Genomic DNA, 23,467 nt, shown 5'->3' with positions numbered 1-23,467 from the left:
TTCTCAGAAATCAAAACTAATTTTTATTTAAACTAATTTATAGAAACTTACATTAACTTTAAAAAGCAGTTTTTATCTTGGATGTACATTAATTTAGCTACTGAAAAAAAAAATCAATTTTTATCTACTTTTCTACGAATATTTATCTAGTTCGTTCCTTAGTATAGAACAGATTAACCGATCTACAAGCTAGAACATGACAGCTAAGGTTATCAGGGAGAAGCACAAACAGCTTCCATGAATATTGAAGAAAGTAACGGTCTTGTCATGAAAATTGAAGTTATTATTTATTTAATGTCACTGAATAAAGTTGATTATAATCACATTGATACCATAAAAATGATCCTAGATTAATTGAACAAACTTTTCTTTTATAACATCAAATTGGCTATAGCTTGGAGGTTAGGTAGTTTGGGTGGTTGTAACTTGCATTTTAGTTACTCCTTCCAGTAGCTACGTACTATGTTGTGTGTATACTACAAAGTCCTACTATGTTGTTTGTATTCGCTTTTCCCTATTCTACCTTGGGGTTCAATCAGAAATTAGATCTCAAGTTCGAGGTAAATGATTTCAACATACGACTAATAATAGGTCATTTTGCCCCAAGATTATTATGATAAGAATGTTCTTTGTTGAAGAAGATAATTCTTCGGAGAAGTCTGATTAACAGATGGCACGTACCGCCATAATGATACGTTGCATTCCATACAAAAACTAATTTACACGACGAGTCCAAGTATTCACTATATTTACTCGGGTCTAAGCCTGGTCCACTTAGCACCAAAAATCAGCATCTCCGCAAGCAGAAAAAAAAAATATAACTACATTCACAACAGAAAACTATGCATAAAAAATAAAATACAAATCTACCTGGTCTCCCTTCCTATTCATGCCTCCAAATATTCAGCAAGAAAGAACATTTAATTCTACTAAAACGGCTACCGAATAACCTCCTATAATTTTGTGTCGAACAAATTGTTAAATCACTCTTCTAACACCACCAATGAGTTCAGTACAAGCGTTAGTGCACATAGCCAGGAAACAGGTGAATGCAGTCATAACCAGAGATTTTAAGATCAGATCACAGGCTCACTTTTGTTAAGAAAACAAGGAACTTAGTTTGGACGCAAGTTTGGCAGCCTTGTAGTCATCCCGAAGTTGAATAAATCTGTTGCATAGCAGATAAATGAACATTGTCATCACCAATCATACGCAAGGACATTAATTAATTTGTTCACTGGGATTTTGTGTGCTGGAGAGGGGTGCTTACTAATAACCACCACCACCAAGACTTATCTTAACAAGTGGTGCAAACTACATAAACAGTAAACCTTATTTGACTATCAAAAATAAAGTTTTAGTCAAACCATTTAGACAGAACTTTCAACAGTTTTCCCTAACATTTTCTTCTATCTCTTTTATATCGAATAATCATTAATTTGATCCACTTATCTTACTTGAATCCTTACTAATCGTCTTAAATAACCAAATTAACTTAAAGCAACCCACAAAGGTTGGCTTCAGTAGTAACCAAGCTTGAATTCAATGGTTAAGCTTGAAGTGTTGGTGTGAAGGAACAATTAATATCCTGATCGGGGATTACACTCACCCCACAGACACTTCATGAAACTATTTAAGAGTGCAAGGAAATTGAACAGGAACAGGAAAAGATTTTTTTTTTTAATATAAATGTCATTATTAGCCATTCTATAACGATGTGATGGCAATATAATAATAACAGCCAACAATAAAACACAAAGCATTGCATTATTTACAAATCCAATGTAATTATTATACCTTTGTGCGTCTTTCCGTATGCTGGGTGTGCCCTCAAACAAAGTCGAAAGGCTCTCAGGGGCAACAATAAATACATTGGCCATTCTATAGAAAGCACTCAGAAATTAGTATGTAAAAATGGGTGGTGGGGGGAATTTGAAAAAATAAATTGCATGTCATTCAACTTACATGCCCAACAATTCAAACTTTTCATCAACAGAAGGAGCATTGAAACTACGAAGAAAATCTCCATATTCAGTAATGTCACGCTTCAGTCGCAATCCCCCACTGCAAAACAATTCATGAGTATACGACAATCAGCAGGATATTATAAAACCAGTTAGTGACAAATATAAAATTCATAAATTACTGTCAGCATAAACTTTGAAATTGGTAACAAAAAGGCTTGTCATAAAACCTAAAACACACAAGTAGATGTGCACAGAGAAAATAATTAAACATAAGGTGAAGAAAGAAAATTCAGAAGGATTAATTTGTAATTAGCTTATGAACATTTTTTTTTCCACATCAAAGCAGTACTTGTTATAGTAATATGTATATACAAGCTAGAGAAAATGAGGAATGTAAGTCCCAGACAATTACCTTGGATTAAAAGTATACTTCTGCCAATGGTTTAGTAGCACCTTGTGCAAGCGGTTCCCCTAAAATGACAAAATTCATCATGTTTCAAAGAAAGTAGGACAAATGAATCAATAGTATGGATCCTTCTTCATCAGTAAACATTCATTAGGGACTGAACTATCACAAACAAGGAAGCAAACAATCAAAAGAACCCCTTTACCCCATTAGAAAAGAAATGATAGACACTGTCAACTACAAGAAAAGAGACATCCAACCAATGAAAGTTTGTTTTAAGATGCAAGAACCTTGTGAAGATCATCCTCCTAAATGACTCTGTACAAGCAGCCAACTCCTTCATTCAAAATCAACATACTCAATGATTAGAAACAACATACCAACTCAGTCAGGAATGCTTGTTTGTTAAGGCCTTCTAGAGCAGTAAATGCAGATTCCAGCACACGGGAAAGATAAGCAACAACTCTGACACAAGAGATATACTAGTTAGGAATATAAAGTTGGAAAGTTCAATGCTGATATCTATTTCAAATAAGATTCAAACTTGGTCCCTCAAATAACATTGGCATCTGTAGTATAGTGTCTAGAATCTATACAGCCTTACTTGTTTTTAAAACTACCAGATTAACAAGGGAGATCTGATGTTTTGACTAGTCTGATCAACCCATTAAAAGCAGAAGCTTACCAGTGAACCAGTGCTAGAGATATACTTTGGCTTTTCCTCCATTATTCTACTTGTTTACTAACATAAATTATATTTTTTATATAATTTCACATATTCATAGGTATGTAAGCAAACAAACTCAGTTGGACCTTGAATCCTTGAACTGATCCAATTTTTGAAACCTTGCTAAATATGCATGAAGAATGAAATCATAAAAATTGAAATGTTCAGACAAAGTAAAAACAGACTAGTTCACATACACAGATATAAATTACAGAAAATATCAACATCATCAGTACTAAGTAGTTTCAAGAAACGTCCACCTTGTGCAGGCACTGGTTGCTCGGTGGTCAGGAGCCATTCCATCATCAGGTGATCGATAATCTGTAGCCTTTTGTTCAGCTGAAAGCAACCGCTCCACCTGTCAAGGGGTTTAAAGTGAAATATTTAAGAGTTTAGGAGTTATGATTCAAACTTTAACAGCAAAAGAGAAAACACAGGAAACACCCAGAACCTTGGATGCATATTATGCAGACAGAGAGTAGCCATCATGTTTAATGTAGTTGACCACTGGTTATCACTCATAATATTACAGGTAGAACTAACCTCAGCCATGACAGTTTCAATGCACTGTTGCAATCCTTTATAAGCAGCTGCCTCTGCGCTTGACATTGCTGTAGCCATTTCCTCACAAGCAGCCGTATGTGCCCCATCAACAGGGAGCAAAAGCCGAGAAATAGAATTAGAAAAATACTGCAGAGAATTACTCATTTCAGTTATAGGATTTTTTAATAGCTAAAAATATTAATTAAAAATCAAGGCTCAAATTGTACTTGTTGAATAATAGCTACACTGCTTCCAGATCGTTGTACAGCAATCATGAAAGATCTGAAACTACTCTCACCAGCAGCAGCTGCTGCCTCTGCCTGCATATCAACAAATAAATCTTAAAAATGTCTGGTGAAATGACCTGATATTTTACGCTTCTATATATACTTTAACAAGAGCATGCAAAAAATCATGTATTTACAGCAGATGCAGCTGCAGCAGCCACTCTACGGGTAACACTTGTACCCAGCACAAATCTTTCCCTCAAATTAGCTGCTTCCGTCAAGCCGTCTCTAGCCCGTTCAAGCCCATCTGCTATATATTGACTAACCTGAAAAACAGACAGAAAATGACACCCGAATAATGAACTCCAATGCACTAAAGGTATCAAATATCTGAATGCTGACAAAATGTGAAACTAACTTACTTGGTCTAGCAGGCAAGTAAACACTGCTTTTACATTGTTTGCAAGTGTTGCAGGCTGTAAAAAAACACTTTCAAATTATTCATATAAAGGATTAAAATGTTGAATTCATATCAAAATATCAGAGCTTAACTACCTAAGCATGGCTAAGTGCCAAACAAAAAACACATTATATAATGATGATAATTATTACAAAAATATTTTGATGAGTTATAATACAAGGAAAAATCACATTTAGTATGACCATAATGAGGCTCTTTGATTTTTATGCTTCTCCAAATAAACATTTAGTTTACCAACAAGAAATGAATTTAAACAAGCCTATATAAAGAAGAACCTCACATTATGCTCCGTTGATCCAATTAAACAAAACTTTCTTGGAAGCAGGTCCTTACTACAGTTACCCTAAGCAATTACTGCACTGCCCTGTAAATAAAGGCAAATAATTAATTACCTGGGAAGCAAATAGATTGCATCTTGAGATTGCTTCTTCATTCCAACGCACAAACTCTGTGACAACTGTAACAGATATTTGCTGTTGAGAAGCAACCACTGAAGCTCCTTTTGCGCGTCCAATTGACCCGGATGAATCAGATATCTGCATACTTTCAGCTCGCAATTCTTCCACCTGCATATTTTATGGACATAAATTTTATCGTAGTCCAACTCAAATAGTGTCGTAACATGTGTAAATTAGTAGTCTGCGCATTTTTTTTTGTACATATTTGATTAGATATATTCCTCCACTAGGATTAATCGGTATAAATTTTCTTATTTGTAGTAACCAGGTCTGAATTGTCCATAATTCTAGCTTAGTTTTAAGTTCAAGTTGTATAAATGGTGAATTGTGTTGTACCTTTGAATCAACAGAACATAATATTCACTTTCATTCACAGAGACACATAAATCCTAGACTCCACCTTCATTCTGCCCAACTTAGGCAGGCTTCACTGCTGCCATCAGTTCCTTAGTGGAACCTTCCGTTGCACTAATATTTTTGCAACCACTGTCCTACCCCCTACTTTTAGTCTGGCAACTTCAGTGAATGGACCACTGCCACGAGACTCATTGCTGGAAGCCATGTCGCATTTCAAAGACATTTTCCCATATATTTGTACAGCACATGATTCCCTATCGGCATTCATTTGCATCACCGGTGCAACTGTTGTACTTGTTGATAATCACCACATTACATACTGTGTAGACCAGTCATACCCCAATTGCTGAAAGTGAGAGCATTCAACGACAACCCTCCCTTCACATACAAAGTGTGCATCAAGCTACTTTACTCCACAATTAAACTTGATCTAGTATACAAAGTTCACCACATTATGCCTTTGGTTGTGTTGCCTTCCACGTTGTGATATATTGGATCCTAGGGCAGTCAAATGTAAATTTATCCCCTAAAGTTGCCAAGTCTATGTTGCCAATCATGTTGTTAGAGATACCATATCAACTAGAAATAAGGCCAAATTACAATGTATAAGTGGGTGCAAACTTCATCTTATAAGTTGGTTTTGTGAGATTGAGTTAGGTTTAAAGTCCAATACCTAATATGGTATCAGAGTCTATTCTAGTAAGATTTGTTGGGCTTATTGTTTTACCTGCTATCGGACCACTTACAAATCTTTCTCACGCTCGAGATCTCCGGTCTTCAGCATAACATCTCCGGTCTTCAGCATAACAGGGTGTGTTAAAGATCTCACATCAACTAGAAACAAGACTAGACTATATTATATAAGTGCGTACAAAAGAAAAAGGATGTTTCCTTAAATATCCGTTCGTGTCAAGTGTTGACTATACACCTTGCATGAAACACTAGAGTTTTATATCAGCCATCATTCTATTAAGATCTACAAGAAGCCTTAAAACAGGATCAATGGATTCAGATTCAAGTCATGAATAAAAATCATATTTGATGACCTAGAGGCTGTGTGAACTATTATTGATAGAAATTATGATTGGTAACCTTGGAGTTAAGTATGAAGTTGCTTTTCTGCAACACGAAAACCATAATTCGGTTCAGAACAATGAGAACAGTATGTAGAAATAGGCCAGCCCTTCATCCAGGAGACAACATATGTTCCCTTTGGAAGTCAGTTGGCAGAGGTTCTAACAACAGGGCTACCCACACAGGGATTCCAAGATCTTACAAGCAAGCTATGAGCACTAAACAACCATTAACTAGCCTATGAAGTTTTGTAACTTGTAAAGTATGAAGCATGGTGCACATGCATTATTTTTTCTTCATTTAATTATATTTACTTCTTTATTTGGAATGATTGGTCAGGGTTTACTTGTTTGAAATAATCAGGTCTCATTTGAAGTCCATAATTCTAGCTTAGTTTGTATGATCAAAGCTGTATAACTATAAATAGTGATCCTTGTACTATTTGAATCATCGTAAAATCATTTTCCACATATTACAAGTGTAAGGGGAAAGAATTAAAACAATCACAAACCTTCACTTTATATAATTGCCTAAGAGATGCCTGCTCATATTCAGGATATTCATCCTTGTGGCTTGAAAATAGGGACTCAGTTAGACCTGAATAAACAGAGAACTTTCTCACCTAATAAATATTTTGAATATTCTGAATTCATCACAAAGCACGTGAGTAACATTTATTAGAAAACTGCTTTATTAGTGGGAATGAAATGAATAATACAAGAATGAAACATATATATCATTACCACATATTTCTAAGATGGGTAAGGTGCATAAAATTGAGAAAAGTCAAAAGTCCTAGTCGAAAATTGCCGTAGTAATAATTATACTTCCAGATCTAACATTTATATTGCACACCAAACAGAAGTTACTACCAAAGCAAGCAGACAATTATGAAAGTACAATTCAAAAGCATTCTCAATGGTCATGCCCACTATATAACTAAGATTATGTAAGTTTCACAACAAAACCATGTGTGTAATTGTCAAAAAATATCCAACAAACAAACATGAGTCCTTCTAGTATCATTTGCATTCATGTTCCAAACCATTTTTCCATTTAGAGATGAGTTCACCAGATATCAATTAAGAAAATCAGGCATATTCAGAGTTAAATCATTACCCTCAACATCCAAGTCACCACATCCTACAGCTTGTAGATCTCTTGCTAGTTCTCGGGTCTTTTCATATGCCACTGCCAGCATTCGAAGATACTGAAACCTCAAATTAAATCACATTGGTATCAGCCTTGTGTCTAAACTGACTCTTGGATGATAATAATGAAGGAAGTTGGATAATTGTACTCACTAATAGGAGCCCACCTTCCTCCACGGAAGGTAAATTGACAAGAGATGGTTTCTCTAACAGTTTGTCCAAAAGGGCAGTGATTCGCTGCTCTAAAACTCGCTGCATACAGAATTATGAGAACATTGATTTTTGTGAATATAGTAAACTATACAACCTGTTCAAGGCCACAATATTCATTGAAGACCATGTTTTTGGGTACCTGAACTAAAATTGACATAACTTCGCTTGGTGTGGGGAACACAGCTGTGATTGTTGCAGCCTCTTTACGTACAGTATCTGTAAAAAGCTACTGTCAATCATTGATTCTGTCAGGAAAACTTTCATTTTACTAACAGCAGAAAGTATATTTCAAACCTGTGATTTCTTTGTACAAGGAGGAAAGCCCACGAGCAACATTATTAGGGCTAGCTTGGGCACCCTGTTCACCTAGAACCAGCTTAGTGTCTGCATTCATCACTTCAACATCAATGAACATTGGACGTGTTGCCACATAATGTTGCATGGCACTTGTACCCCTGTTAAACTGTATTACAAGTAGTAATTTAGCTAAGTAGATGCACTCATTTACCAAAAAATCAACATTTAATATGTAAGTAATGCACTCAACCAGGGAATTTACTTATTTCCATTATAAGCAAGTAAGTAAAATATACTGCAAGCATAAGAGACAGTAGAAACATTTTGAAAGCAACCCTTCAAACAACTGCACTGTATAATCATAAATTGAAGCTTGGACTCTTTAAAATGTGTTAAATTTCAAATACAATTTAATCAATATGCAGGCCAACTACAGTAAAATTAAATTCCATATAGTATTGGCAACTATACAACATCTAGAAAATCAGAAAGTACAATGCAATTTAAGCAAAAGGAAGACTGATACACCTTTACCCTCAAATTTAAAACTAAGCGCTTTTATTACTTAGTGCTGGAATTAACGAGAGAATTATCATAAACAATCGACAAATGATGCATTTGAATTTGGTGAAATAGAGGAATGAAAAAGGAAGTAGCAATGAAAATGAGATAATAGAAAAAGTGCAAAAAATGACCAAAAAGAAAATCCTTAAAGGTATGGGAAACCAGGAAGCAAGCACTGCCTCCATTTGATGTAGTGACTATTATACTGAAATTGATATTGACAAGTGAAACAAGAGATATCCAACTATGGGACTTAAGAATTATAAGATATTTAAAATAAAAAAGTAATACAAGGCTTCCAAAAACCCATGAACATCAAAGAGCGATGATATCAGGTACTATTTCTACAAACAACAATTAATATTTTTTCTTGGTTTGATTTTACCAATGAAACAATCCAAGTTATCTGAATAATGGAACTAGTAATATGGGAAGCCGACACGGGTTATAGGGGAAACGAAATGGATGTAATTATGTACAACAAAACATTATTACCTGCGACAAAATTTTGGCACACTCGGCCATGGTGGTCAATTCTCTTTTCTGTGATGCTGCATCAAACCGAGAGAGCAATCTATTCTCCAGTTCTGCAGAAACGGTGAAAGAATCATCAATCATTTATTACTAAAGAAATCCAGAACACTATCTAAACATTCATGGGCAGCCACTAAATATTTTGGTTGTAACTTTATGTAAGGTCAGTAAATCCAAAAATATCAGAGCATGTTCTTATATTCTAAAAAGCAAGAAGCAAAATTCTGAACATGCACCCTGGTAATGGGGAAAGGTAGAATTGAGCTAGTATTGAATTGTGTCCAAGGCTAGCTTAAGTCATTTGCTACAGATCTTCTTATTAGATGAAAAAAAGGTAGTAAACAAAATTCCCATGCAATTTAAATCCTCAATTTTGCTTGCATTTGGCTCACACCAAATTGAAGAAAGATTACACTTGATAAAATCAGATGTCCTTAACTCTAGACACTTGCATTCCAACACAAAATGCCTAAGGAAAATTAAATATGAGCCCCCCACTGTTTAGTAAACACAATTTGTATTTGGAATTCTAGATGCTCATAGTAACAAATACAGTAAAAGCCAGAAGATCATAAAAAAGTGTTACATGACTAATTAGCCTGATTACAGAGCCCTTAGATGAAGTTGTTTCATAATAACAGAAATCTGTCAACATCATTGATAAATAAAATTGTGTTTTGAAATTCAATCTAAACATAGTAATTAAGCAGACAACCGCACAGATTACACAATTCTTAGATTGAATAATGTACTTTGTCAGTCACAATATTCTTGAAGAAAAAGGAACTTTAATACTGCTGTTTTAACAGGAAATGCGCATAACTATGATTCTCTTAATTATTCTGTTGGACATAAACATGTGATATTAAGAAGCTAATGTATCAATGTTTTTCATAAAAAAAAAAATCACCGTTGCAGTATTCCTGCAAATTAGCAACTGCAACTTCTAATCCTCTGCTAGCAGTTGCATTTCCCATAGGGACAGGTATTCCATGTCTTCCAATATCTTCTTCAGCAAATGACCCTGAAAAAAGACAGTGTTAGCATAGCACTGACATAATTTGGTTGAAGCAATATAGAAATTAAAAAGCATCTCAATTCTTACGTAATTTCTGGGCAATCGAAGCAGCCTCAGCAACGCGGCTATCATCAGAAAAAAGAGGTGAAAGCTCCATCAGATCACCTGGACTGCTGTTGAATTCCATTAAATACTGCAGAAAAAACCAACCATTGGTAAAATTTCTTAACATGAATAATGGTAAAAATCAAATGAACTAACTGAAATACTTTTATCAACTCAATTGTTTGACTGGCGGTTTCTCGCTGAGCATCTGCACTCTGAAAAAAATAAAACAATACTGGAAATGAGATTGTATTTCAAAGACAAAGGAGGAACTGACCTATCAATAAAGCATAATAATACAAGCAAATGTGAGACTGCAATCCATCCCATCAAACATAGTTGGACCATAGAAGAACTCTCTACCTGGAGATGATCACCTATCTTCGCAGCTGTCTGGCCAACACTTGAAATTCGCGAATCTAACCTGGCAAAGCTATCAAACAATCCATCCACACCTTTCTCTAGCTGAACAGGAAAAAAAACATGCACAAAAATTAAACATTAAAAATTAACAAATGAAATTTTTAAAAGAAAAAATGACTACGGTAAGGGAAATAGTATATACTCCCAAGGAACATTTACAGTATAAAATTATTGCGAATTTTTTTGGTTTGAGACCATGTTTAATAGGACTACTATTAGCGAAAAAGTTCTTCCTCCAAATATTTAATGCAACCAAAATACCTAAGGCTCAAACTCTAGAATACCAATTAAGCTACAACAACCTCACACCCATTGATTCAAATGCTCTGCAGCAACAATTGTAAATTTTCGCATAACACAAACCAAGTAGATTCGAGACTCACCTCAGAAAGTGTCTTTCGATGCTTAGAGTCTTGAACTGAGACATCTTTCTTAAGATTGTAGAGTCTCCCATCAATCTTCCAACCAAAACACAACAACAATAAATCAAGACCTCAAAAAATAAAAAAATAAAAAATAAATAAAAACTACTAATCGATAGAGGAAGGAAAACCTGTTTACGAAGCTCAAGCAGCTCCTTGCAAGAATCCTTGAACAACGATAAGAGCTTCTCAACCTCAGGGAACAACGGACTCGCAACTACCTGCGAGGAGTACTTGGACGCATCGGACGGCGCTCGGAGATGCCCGTTCGGCTGGGAATCGCCGCCGTCCCCTTCCGCATCCTCCAATTTGTACGCCGGAAGAAGCTCGCCGACGAGGTTCCCGAACAACTCGTCAAACGAGAAGTCTCCCTAACACAGAACCAGCAACATCCAGATCAACAACACGTTCCTTCAATCATCGAAACGAAATCCTCTTTAAGCTGAAGGAAATCATAGCTCGAATCAGCGTACGTACCTTGAAATCTTCGATGTCGAGAATGAGAGGAAAGGAGGTAGCCGACGATGAGTTTTTGGGGGGCTTGCTGCCTTCATCTCTAGGCTCTCTCATGACGAAGGAAGTGGTGCGAGTCAATGTGCTTCGATTTGGCGAAACTGTGGTAGGGGATTGGGAACTGCGATCTTCTTCTTCTTCTTCGGTTGTATCGTTATGTTATGGAGTTTTGTTTGTTTGAAAGTGTAACTGGAAAAAGTGAAAACCCTCGGTGAAGAGACACGTTGGAATGGATCGATCGATGATGAAGCAGCGACAACGAACACGGTGGAAGGAAGCTGGATGGAATATCGCAGCGGCAGAAAATTGTTAAAAAAATAAAATTCTACTATTTTAATCCATGTTTCAAAACTTTTATTTTTCTTTTAATTACTTTTCTAACCCACAACTTGATCTTACTATTTTTTTATTTTTCATTTTACACAAATATTTATTTTCTTTATTTCCAATTTATGATAGATCAATATTTGTAGAATTCAAAAGATTTATTAACCCAATGCATTAGATCAAAGTAAGGTGTGAAGTTTAACTAATGAACTTTTTTGTACATTGCTTTTGTGTGTTTCATTTTTTTTTATTTTTTTTTCTCGCAACAAGAATTGTTGTTACACGTGGCAACCAATCAAAAGTTAACTTTCTTCGTCTCAAGTTACTGAATTACTATTTACTTTATGAACTGGTTTAAAAATAATAATACTATGTATCCATTATTTACCTAAAATGCAAACCTAAGTTTTGCTAACTAAGATGGAATAAGATCCTGATTATAGAAAAGCTATGATTTTTTTTCTTTCGGTCCCAACCCATTTATCTATAACATGTTTAGTATCTCCATTACCACCACACAAAGCAAAATAAAATTAGTTTCTGCATAAGAATTGACGTTGAATTGTTGATAAATCACGAATCATTAATGCATAACCAAACATGCTGATGATGGAGACATTGAATGTGATTTTTCATGTCTTTTAGTTCCTACTTCCAAACATACATGTGATTTTGAGCAAATTTTGAGTCAAAATGGAACATCAGTGTAATTTTCAGTATCACTGTCATGTTTCGGGAACTTGTTTTTGATTTATTTTAATAACAAAAAACGTTCACAGACAAACTTATCTAACTAAATCTCTTCAACTTACTTCAGCAACCCTCGTAATTTAACATCTGAACAAGTTCTTTCCGATAAAACCTGGCAAATAAAGAATCAATAATAACTTTTCCTCTGGGGATTCTGTTCATCCACAAATTACATGACAGAGGGCAAAGAGAAAACATAGAAAAGGAACAGATTTAAGTATATATCAGTGTGTCATATAATTGAACAACCTTGACTAACAAAAGTTGTAAAGTACTAAGCAAACACATGATCATTGGCAATTGATCTCAAACAGTTTTATCTGTAAATTTATTAGAACAATGAAAAACTAAAACTAGAAATAAGAGAGTGCTGGTTCTGATATGGTTATTGCAGTGCATGCAACCGTATGAGTTACTTGTTTTGCGTTGGATTTGAATTGCTTGGGGGAATTGCTCGGAAGCATGACTCCACCTGCTTTGAAAGATCTTTTCTCTGACCCTGCAAATCTTTCAGAGGTTGATGAGAAGGTGATTTCACTCTGAGTGAAAAAGAGTTAACCTCAGCTTTGGCTTCTGATGATGATGATGACAGCAGCAGCAACAACAACAGTGTGAAAGCAAGAGTTGACAGTACGAAGGACCAACCCTTCATCGTAGATTGAGGCTCCTAGCAGTAATTGAGAGTCTTCAAATCAATGAGGTGCGAGTGAATCGGTGTTCATCTATCTTCTTTCTGGTACAGATTGAAAATGAAATGGTAAAAATCTGAAATTTGGGATTTGATGCCACTGGGATCACGTGCTGTAACTGATGTGTGTTGTACTGTGCTAGCCTTGGGATTTGGTGAAAAACAGAAAAAAGGGGACACAAAGTTCAGAGAGGTCATGTGATCAGCCACGTGGTGATAATGCGTATTTACAGAACTATTTGGTGTGTCTTCAGTTCCACTGTGACAAATCAAATCAAATTTTCAGCTATAAAGAGCTGTGGTTCCTTCACAATGATCTTCTTCAAAACACTGTTTTGAAGCTTTCACTGTTTTGAAGTTAGCTAAAAGGTTTGGTTCAGATTTATATCAAACAAATTTTCAGTTCAAATTAAACACTCATGTATTTTTTCAATTTTACTTATTTGATTAAATATCGGTATGTAATTACCGTGTTTGGTCGAAGAGATTTAACATTAATCAGTAAGCCTAATCAACAAATAAAACATTATTTAATATTAATGAGTATGAGTCGATACATAAAAATTTGTTATTATTTTTGATTCAAAATTTTAAAATAATAAATTTATGAATTTTTATCTTTATATAATGTTCAATTATTTTGATTTTACTGGATATAATGCTAGAGTCGTCACACTTAGATCAAGAATGTTCGGTTCACACAACTGCTTCTTTCCTTGTTGGGGCATGCTTGACACACGCTCAGTGAAAAAACATGAGTTTCATCATTCCCGAAAAGGTGCAAGTGAAGTTGTTGGGTGCTGCAATTATTTGATATGGCATTTAAGCATATAATGAAGCTTGCATCAGAAGCACACTTCAGCTTTTCTTTCATGTTTAGTTATTGTAAGAAAGTAGCAGTAGCTTTTGCAGCTGTTTACCACCCAACTTGGTTAATTTAGGCAGACACAAAGATGCAAGGCTAAAAAGCTTCTTAATTTTATTTTTTTCCTAGTCATCACCGTGAAAATTGAAAATCAAAATTAGCCACTAAAGGAAACACGAGATTTAGACTTTGTTTAGACATGGGGTGTATTGTGGTATAGTAAGGAGAGGAGATATTATGTATTATGTAATTGATCATATATGTTTACATTTTTTTTTCTTGCAGTTTCTCCATGTTATTTAGATCAAGACTCTTGTTTTCAATAGGGTAATTCAAGAATTGGGATGTAAAAAAATCTGTCCACGTGTCGGATAAAATCTACAACAAACTGAAAATGGATATTAAAAATAAATACCCACTACCTGCGGGTATAGATATTTTTTATACCCACATGTTAATAAAGTGGATACGAGTATCATAGTATCCGTACCTGTGGATACCCGTACCCGTTATACTTACACCCATTGACATTCTTTTCTTTCATTTCTTTCAAATTTGGCATATACATCAAACCTTATATAAACAATGACGTTTATGGTATGTTTGTTGTCAAATGATGAAATCAAAATAAGAATACATGGCACGCGGCAATTGAAGTTTATTATTTGTTTATTTTGTTTATTTGTTCAGGAATCAATTAGAGAGAGTAAGTTTGTTGATCAAAACGCTAATTAAAGAATTTCTATCATGTTGAACGACATTTTATATTTACTTTTACAATTATTTGGATTTGTATCAACTTGAGTTTATTATAACTTTATTTAAAATTTATGATAGTGATATATTTAATTTAATTTTATTTGAATTTATGATTAAATATTTATTTTTTAAATAATTTTGCAAATATTCGCGGGTACCGTGGATATGAAAAGAATAGGCGAGTACCCGCATAACGGATACACGACAAACATGAGTACGGATACGAGACAAATATTTATCTAACGATTAGGATATGGAGAACTACTAACCATACTCTACTAAATATTGTGTTGAACGTCATTTTATATTTACTTTTACAATTATTTGGATTTGTATCAACTTGAGTTTATTTTAACTTTATTTAAAATTTATGATAGTGATGTATTTAATTTAATTTTATTTGAATTTATGATTAAATATTTTTTTTTTAAAGAATTTTGCAAATATCCGCGAGTACCGTGAATATGAAAAAAATAGGCGAGTACCCGCATAACGGATACACGACAAACATGAGTACAGGTACGAGACAGATATTTATCTAACGATTAGGATATGGAGAGCTACTAACCATATTCTACTAAATATTATGTTGAACGTCATTTTATATTTACTTTTACAATTATTTGGATTTGTATCAACTTTAGTTTATTTGAACTTTATTTAAAATTTATGATAGTGATGTATTTAATTTAATTTTATTTGAATTTATGATTAAATATTTTTTTTTAAAGAATTTTGCAAATATCCGCGAGTACCGTGGATATGAAAAAAATAGGCGAGTACCCGCATAACGGATACACGACAAACATGAGTACGGTACGAGACAGATATTTATCTAACGATTAAGATATGGAGAGCTACTAACCATACTCTACCCACCCCGTTAACGTACTTTTGCTCAATAACTAATTAAATTTTGTTCATTGTTCATAGTTTGGTCATATTCTAGGACCTCTTAAGAAATTTCACTATGATTGATTAACAACGATGGTTAAACTTGTTGCGTCCGCAATAATAATAAGAAAACATAGCACGACATGGAGTTTGGAAATACATTGCATGATAGGTTTAATAAATTGGTAAAATATATTTTGATATTATATTTAAAAGTAAATTTAAATTTAATTTATCTTTACAAAAAATTTGTAAAAAAAAAATGGTTTCACTTGCATAATGTAATATTATGATACAAACAAAAATGAGATCTTCAACATTATTAACCACATAAGTAGGTTTTATACATAGAGTTTAACACATTATAATGTACAAAACTATTAAAAGTCCTACAAATAATCTATTTTTCTAAAATTTCAATAAAAGTGATAAAATTGCAAACCTAATACAATATTTTCCAAATAAAATTATAATATTTCTCTTATAATTTTCCTAGACAAAAATTATAAGTTTACATATAACACACAGATTATCCAAATCATCGTGACACACAACTCTCTAAACCACATTTACACCAACATATTTCAGTGACAATATTCAAATTAATTATTAATTTTCATAATAGTTTCTTACTTTCTATCTTTTTCATATTAAACAATGAGATCGGGTGAATAATTCCTTAGAAATTAGAATATTGTAATGCTCAAAATGAAATTATTATCAACATCAAGCTAATTAAGCATGACTTTATCACATATTGGGATGACAAAACGGACTAGTCCGTCGTGTCCTTGGTCTGCGAAAAACAGTCGGGTCAGGTTGATTCGCTACTGAAAAACAAGTCAAAGATTGTAACCTGTTTGCCGCATAACGGGTCAATAGGTTGGGTTGCCATTTTTTTTTATTTGTAACATTTGTTTATATATATATACTTATAAATAAATATTTAGAACATATTTAATCATATAAATATTTTCTAAGGTTTTAATTGATCAATTAATATCTTAAGTTGGATAAATTAAAATAATTATTATATTTACATGCTAAATTACTCTATTGTAACTAATATTTAGAACTTAATTTATAAGTGTCAATGGTTTAAATTATACTAATATTGCATATTTGTATTTATAAAAAATATAGTACAAAATTTTAATTTTTTAAATTATTTTTAATTTTTTAAATTGAAAAAGTAAAAAATATATTTATAAAAACGGGCAAACAAACTAGGGACAAGCTGACCCATCTTTGGCCCGCTAGTTCGACTAGTTAGGCAGACTGGACCAAAATCGGTCGATGGGTTAAAAATTTAAACTCAGTCTGTCCTTTTCTTGGCGGGCTGGTAAGCCGATCCAACTAACGAGACCTGTTTTGACACTCCTAATCATACATACATTAAAAAAACACATTCTTTAAATACTAAAAAAAACATTAATATTTCACCAAAGGTACAACACCTCCTCTTCTTAATTTAATTAGAATCTCATACACATTCTTTTGAAAAAAATGACAAAGTATAATTTTATATGATAAAATTGTAAATCTTCAAATACAAATTTTATGATAAAAATTACAAACCTTATGCAAGTATAAAATTGTAAATTCTTTGTACAATTTTTTTGGATGGAATTGCATACTTTTTCATACAATTCTTATGACAAAAATTACTCAAATGAAATCCATATTATATATGTTGTTGGCCTCGTCAACGTTATTGTCGCTAACAACTTTGTGATACTTATGCGAGAGGTGAGTTGGTGTTTGGGTTTGGGTTTGTGTTTGGTGGAGGACCTCGTGGTAATTTCTCTTATATTCACAAATAGTTGAAACCTGAACTACAACTATTTAATGCGTCACGTGATGTGGTAAATTCTAATTGTCTTTTTCGGACCTCTTTTTACCTGCAAGAAGTTGCAAAATTTGTTATGGAGAGAATAGAGGTAGGTACAAATAACAAATCCTTAAAATAGAGATTTCATTAAACAAATCAATTAAATATTAATAATTATATATAATTTGTTACTAACGTAAAGTGGTGTGAAAATCAGTTTATTATTGACCTGGTCAAGATACCTAATTTGTTAGGAGTTACAAAAAGATAATATAATTATTATAAAAAAGGAGTAGTATTTATTAAAAAAATTAAAAGATAAAATAGTGAATATAAGGTGGGTATAAAAATTTATTAGTATCAAAATAATTTTAAAAAATATATATAATTGATAATATTATAACAATTATAAATAAAATAAAGTATGTAATATTAAAATATAAGTCAGATCAGCAATTTAATTTCTCAAGTTGTATACTTTTGTTTTATTTGACTATGAAAACTCAATAAAATTTGAAAATATTTTAAAATTTCGATAAATATTTTTGATGCATCGTAATTGGATTCTATTTTGGAAGATCGTAATCTTAGCCGTTCACGGTCCACTAAAAAATGGTCACCAAAAAGAGATATCTTAGCCAGAGTCAAATGCTGGTACCACGAATCCTACGGTTAAGAAATTTCCATGAACTATGGAATGGATATGAAAGTACGTAAGCACCCTCAGCTGTGAGGGTAACATGGGAAAGATAAAGAGGGGTAAAATGGTCCGTGGAGAGGAAGGTTCAGTCTGAAAAATGTGATGGAGAAAGTGTTGTATAACACTCGATCCAGCACAGCAATAATATAACTATGGAAACGCAGCTTCACGTCCTCTCTCTCTAGACTCTGCTCTAAACGCCGTCGTTTCTGGAACTCTGTTCCCTTCGCTTCTCTGTCTTCGTAACCGAAAGGGGGAAAAATAATTAAACACCGATTTCCCAACCAATTCTTCTGCGTCGAATTGGGACAACCAGAAATTGGATCTCAGGTCAATTTCCCCACCTCTTTCTCTCGATGCCGACGTAAACGAATCAATCAATTCCGTTTTTTCGTTTTTCCGTTGTTTAATTTACAGATTCCAGTTTCTTATATATATTTTTTATCAATTTATTTCTCTATCTTTTCAAGTTGGGGTTTGATCGAGGTTTGATCTTTATCATTTGATTGTGTTATTTTTATTTATTAATTTTGTTATGGGTGTCATTTATGATCTTAGAATTGGTGGTGGTTACAATGGGAAGTGCATCACCCAAATAATCAATTTATCGCTGTGCGGATCGGGTTTGTGTGGGTAGAATTAGTTCAGTGGCATGGCGTTGAAGTTGTGGAATAGAAGGGGCATAGTGTTCAAAGGAGGAATTCTAGGGAGATGTTGTAATTTAGGGTAGGCCTTTTTCTGTCAGTGATTGGGAGCGGAAATTGTTTTTAGCGTGTGCTGGGTTTGTACAATTATAATTTGCCAATATATAGGTATATCTTGAGAATTAAACGAATTTTGGTTGCTGCTGTTTGTCGGTTATAGTGTGATTTACAGGAGTGGTCTGCTTTAAGGACAGATTAATGGGAAATTGGCGATAGTGTAATTCTATAAGCATTTCGTAAATTATCGGGCTAAGTGTAGGCGCGTATGTGTTGCTGTGTGAATTTGATAGATACTGTTATATGTCTCTGAAGATACAGCCTATAGGCTTGTGAATTGTGATAATTCAAACCTTGTATGGACGTTGATGTTTATGTTCTGGCTCCTATATGGTTTTTGTAGAGATAGATAGATATTTTTGTTCTGGTTCTTATACAGCATATCTTCCACCTTCTGTTCTTGCTCTTAGTGGATCCTTAGAGAGAGAAAGTTAGTCATATGACGAATCAGTTGACAGATGAGCGGGCCAATTTTGATGTGTTGAATTCTGTTTAGAAGAGAATTCAGTGATTGGTTTAGCCACTATAATCATGTCATGGCATTTGGAAATAGTTGTGTAAATTCCACTCTCTGCATCAAATATGGTTTGATCCTTGAAATAAAACGATGACAGTTTATAGTGTTTGTATGTTTTTCAATTTGTGCACTCGTGCTAGTGAGTACACACGCATGTGTGTATGTCTCCGTCACCTTTTATTTGCGTAGAATCTACTTTTTGTGTTGTGACGTTAATTGTTTTCTTAATTTTCACTTCTATTTTACAGTGGCTTTTTATTGTGTTTTTCTTTATTTATATTCAATTTATTAATTTATTAATATTTATTTTCTTGATCAGTTTTTGCAGGAAACAAAGATTGCATTTGAGCTTAAAATAACAGAGCGTAGCGTAGGGCCTTGTTCTTGATACCGTGCTTAATTTGTTGGATGGCGGAGAAATCATGCATCAAGCGCCTTCAGAAGGAATATAGGGCCCTCTGTAAAGTACGTACATCATCTTCTGTCGTTTAAAATTGTGCTTCACTATTTTTTTTTGGGGGGAGCTCAGTGTGTCTGCTTACCTATTCTGTTGCTGGAGCGATATGTAGTTATCCTTGTTCTGTTATCTCCGCTTCTTCTCCTTTTGTCTCCTTTTTTTACACGATAAGTTAGTTAGTCTAAAATGCATAATTTACTGTGGTGGATTGTTTGGGTCTTCAAAAATTGACGTGGGATTTCCTTTTTTTGTAATAAAAAGATAAATAGCTGATGGTATTTAAAAAATATGTCAACTGGATAATGCTTAACTTTAAATTGTGTTTGCAGGAGCCAGTTTCTCATGTTGTGGCTCGTCCTTCACCCAGTGATATTCTTGAATGGCGTAAGTTTGTTTCACACTGTCACATTTTGTATATTAATTTATGTTGAGCTCTGATGTTTAGAAAGAAGAAAAAAATGTTGAACGTTTGACATGTCATATATAAGAAACAAATGAAGTTTCCTCTATGATCTAAATGTAACTTGTGCATAATATAAATTTAGCTTTTTTAAGAATCTAGTTTTAGTTCATAAGATAAATATATTTTATTTTTTCTTATTTTATTTTTCTTTAAGTGCTTATAGAGATTTCTCTGTGTGCGTATATCCATGCTGTAGAGCCTTTACTTCAATGTCAGCAATTTTATTTTAAGTTGTTTGTTATGGAATGGTTGATACTTGATACTGACCTTATTGTATGTTAATGTATCATCAGATTATGTGTTGGAGGGAAGTGAAGGAACACCTTTTGCAGGTTTAGCAAATTTTGATCATTGCATATTGACCATTTTACCCTGTGCTTTGTCATTCTGAAATGTCCCAATTTAAGTAATCATATTTTAATTTATATACTATTTATGTTCTTTTACTCCATTTTTAGGTGGATATTACTATGGAAAAATCAAGTTTCCTCCTGAATATCCGTATAAACCTCCTGGAATCAGGTGATCCTTCTCGCTGTTGTATGCTTGTTCATTCTATTTTTCATTTATCTGTTTCATTTTAATTTTGACAAAGTTACAACTTTCTGTAATGTAGCATGACTACACCTAATGGACGGTTCATGACACAAAAAAAGATCTGTTTGTCTATGAGCGACTGTATGTTCTTTTTTATCTGTTACAGCCCAGAACAAATAATATCAGGAGTAAACCCCTATTACAATTTTATATTTACGTGGGATTTGTTGCGTTTGCAGTTCATCCGGAAAGTTGGAATCCCATGTGGTCTGTATCAAGGTCAGAAAGCTCTACTTATGAAATTCTAGTTTTTTTTTACTTTCACTTTCGAAAGTGTCTATATATTCTTTTTTCATGCGGAATTGATATCTGTGAATAACAGATGTTGATTATTATTTACTTTATAGCTTTATACTGATGTTTTCAATTTATGAATGCAGCATATTAACAGGACTTCTTTCGTTCATGGTATGTTGTAGTTTCCTCATATTGCAATTGAACTTTATGTTTCTTCTATTTCCTGTGGCTGCTCTTCGCTCTGAAGACATTTCTCTCTTTTTATTGCTAATTCTCTGGGTTTTCTTTGTGGATGGTGGACTGGTGGGTGGGGCTAGAGTTAAACCTGTGACCTTCAACATTGCCATGGATTTATTCCACCACTGACACGAAACTCAAGAGTCCAACAATATCACTCGTCTTTGTTGTTTATATTGTAGCGAAAAAAAGCTAAATCAATTTTCCAATTTTGCAACTGCTACGTGTGGATCGTAGCTAATAGAGTTCATTAGTAGACTCCTATGGTTAACCTGTGCAGTTGATACTTCACCATGTATGCAGTGTTCAGTCAAGACTTTTCGATAACTGACAGACTTGTGTTTTTCAGATGGACAACAGTCCAACCACTGGCAGCGTAAACACAACTACCGCTGAGAAGCAACGTCTTGCAAAATCTTCCCTTTCTTTCAACTGTAAGAAGTAAGTATTTTGCACCAACTACTCTCAGATGGAAGTGAGCAATGTCTGTGTAACTCGTGTTTCAGAACTGATTCCTGGTGTTTTTGATTATTTTCCACGCAGCGCAACATTCAGGAAGATGTTCCCTGAGTATGTGGAGAAGTACAACCAGCAACAACTTTCTGAACAGGCTGCTCAAGAGCGGGTCCCATCAGAGGCGTCTCCTGACAAGAGTTCCAAGTCAGTTGTGGAGAACAAATTAGAATCCTCAGGACAAGACATGAGAAGAGTAGATGGGTTAAAGGATATGAGGAAAAACAGAAAACCATTTCCCACATGGATGATGTTATTACTCTTCTCCATCTTCGGGGTTGTAATGGCGTTACCTCTGCTTCAGCTGTGACGATAGGCAAAAAAAAATCTTTATGAGGTATAAGGGTCCACAAAGTGTTCTCCTGCAACTGGTTCTATATGTTCTGCTTAGTTTGTCATGTCTAACAGAATTTGTATAGGGAAATGATGGACATGGAGGCTGCGTTTACTATGTTGAGGGCTGATTTTACTCCTTTGTGTCTATTTTGCCAGCTTCTTGGTGGTGAATGTTAAGAAGTTAAATGTTTGCTACTTGTCATTTTCTTCTAAATGTTTGAGGTTTGCCCCGTAGTGTTGTTGCTCACACTGCACATGCTGCTTGGCTCCATTATGCTTTTTTTAGAATGGGAAAATTATATCCGATTAAACCATTGAGGTAGGTAACAATAACAAAAAGAAAACGTACAAACGTAATTTGCAGTAACACTTTTGATCCCTTTAATGGCCCAATATCTAAAGAGTGAAAAGTTATAAATGGAATGTGTCCACTTTCTGTGAAGGAAGGTGGAATATTGGCCAATTTTAATGAACGATTTTTGTTGCCACAATAAAATTTTACCATTGAGATTTATTTCTAGAGGTCACGACTCTTGTTCATTTTTATATTTCAACCACATTTTACAAAATGTTGTGGATTTTAATGTATTCTATTTTTTTTTCTCGTAAGAAAAAACAAAAGATAGTTTTATTATAATGATTACAAAATATTATTAGATAGAAAATAATTAATTGAAGTTTAAAAAAAAACTTATAAAACTTAAAAAGTAAAATAATAACATGAGACATATTAATAAAAAATAAAGTTAACAAAAAATTGTGTACAACAAAATAATAGTTAGATATAAATTAGAAATAAATATAAAGATGAAACTTCTTTATTAATAATTATATATAAAAGAAAAAATAAAAAAATATAGTTTACAATCATTGAATGTGGAAAAAAAAAGGGTTGACCTAATTACAAGTTTTCATTCTCTCTCTCTTTCTTCACATCTTTATGCGAAAAAAGTTGTTAGGTTTTCTTTCTTCGGTGTTAATTATTTTTCTTCTCTTCTACCCCATCAAATTACTTTTTTCTTCTTCCTTTTTTCCTTCATTATTTCTTCGTGTCG

The 23,467-nt window shown here is 33.7% G+C and overlaps 2 protein-coding genes across 3 annotated transcripts; one reads left to right on the top strand and one right to left on the bottom strand.

Moving 5' to 3' along the window:
- Positions 1-663: 663 nt before the first annotated feature.
- On the bottom strand, positions 664-11,801 carry LOC114166732 (exocyst complex component SEC10b). The gene is made up of 24 exons (XM_028051516.1): positions 11,445-11,801; positions 11,099-11,338; positions 10,929-11,003; positions 10,486-10,587; positions 10,287-10,337; positions 10,105-10,210; positions 9,910-10,023; positions 8,961-9,052; positions 7,899-8,067; positions 7,744-7,820; positions 7,545-7,643; positions 7,360-7,450; positions 6,752-6,837; positions 4,744-4,917; positions 4,293-4,346; positions 4,068-4,196; positions 3,871-3,963; positions 3,644-3,790; positions 3,361-3,458; positions 2,754-2,838; positions 2,380-2,438; positions 1,966-2,064; positions 1,798-1,881; positions 664-1,168 (listed from the first exon to the last, which is right to left on the bottom strand). The coding sequence occupies exons 1-24, from the start codon at positions 11,535-11,537 to the stop codon at positions 1,099-1,101; spliced, it is 2,487 nt and encodes an 828-aa protein (XP_027907317.1). The 5' UTR covers positions 11,538-11,801; the 3' UTR covers positions 664-1,098.
- Positions 11,802-18,374: 6,573 nt separating this feature from the next.
- Positions 18,375-22,668, top strand: LOC114167174 (ubiquitin-conjugating enzyme E2 34-like). Of its 2 annotated transcripts, none has more exons than XM_028052165.1 (10): positions 18,375-18,624; positions 19,892-20,037; positions 20,359-20,413; positions 20,786-20,824; positions 20,951-21,014; positions 21,109-21,170; positions 21,269-21,308; positions 21,470-21,497; positions 21,913-22,004; positions 22,107-22,668. In XM_028052165.1, exons 2-10 carry the CDS (start codon positions 19,981-19,983, stop codon positions 22,384-22,386), a joined length of 717 nt encoding a protein of 238 aa, XP_027907966.1. In that variant the 5' UTR covers positions 18,375-18,624; positions 19,892-19,980; the 3' UTR covers positions 22,387-22,668. The 2 variants fall into 2 exon arrangements, with proteins under 2 accessions (XP_027907966.1, XP_027907967.1); XM_028052166.1 differs by having other exon boundaries at positions 18,389-18,624; positions 19,901-20,037; positions 22,107-22,626.
- The last annotated feature ends 799 nt before the right edge of the window (positions 22,669-23,467 follow it).

The sequence above is a fragment of the Vigna unguiculata genome, chromosome 10, assembly GCF_004118075.2.
Source record: "Vigna unguiculata cultivar IT97K-499-35 chromosome 10, ASM411807v1, whole genome shotgun sequence".
NCBI classification, from domain to species: Eukaryota; Viridiplantae; Streptophyta; class Magnoliopsida; order Fabales; family Fabaceae; genus Vigna; species Vigna unguiculata.
This window is presented reverse-complemented; position numbering and strand designations above follow the sequence as displayed.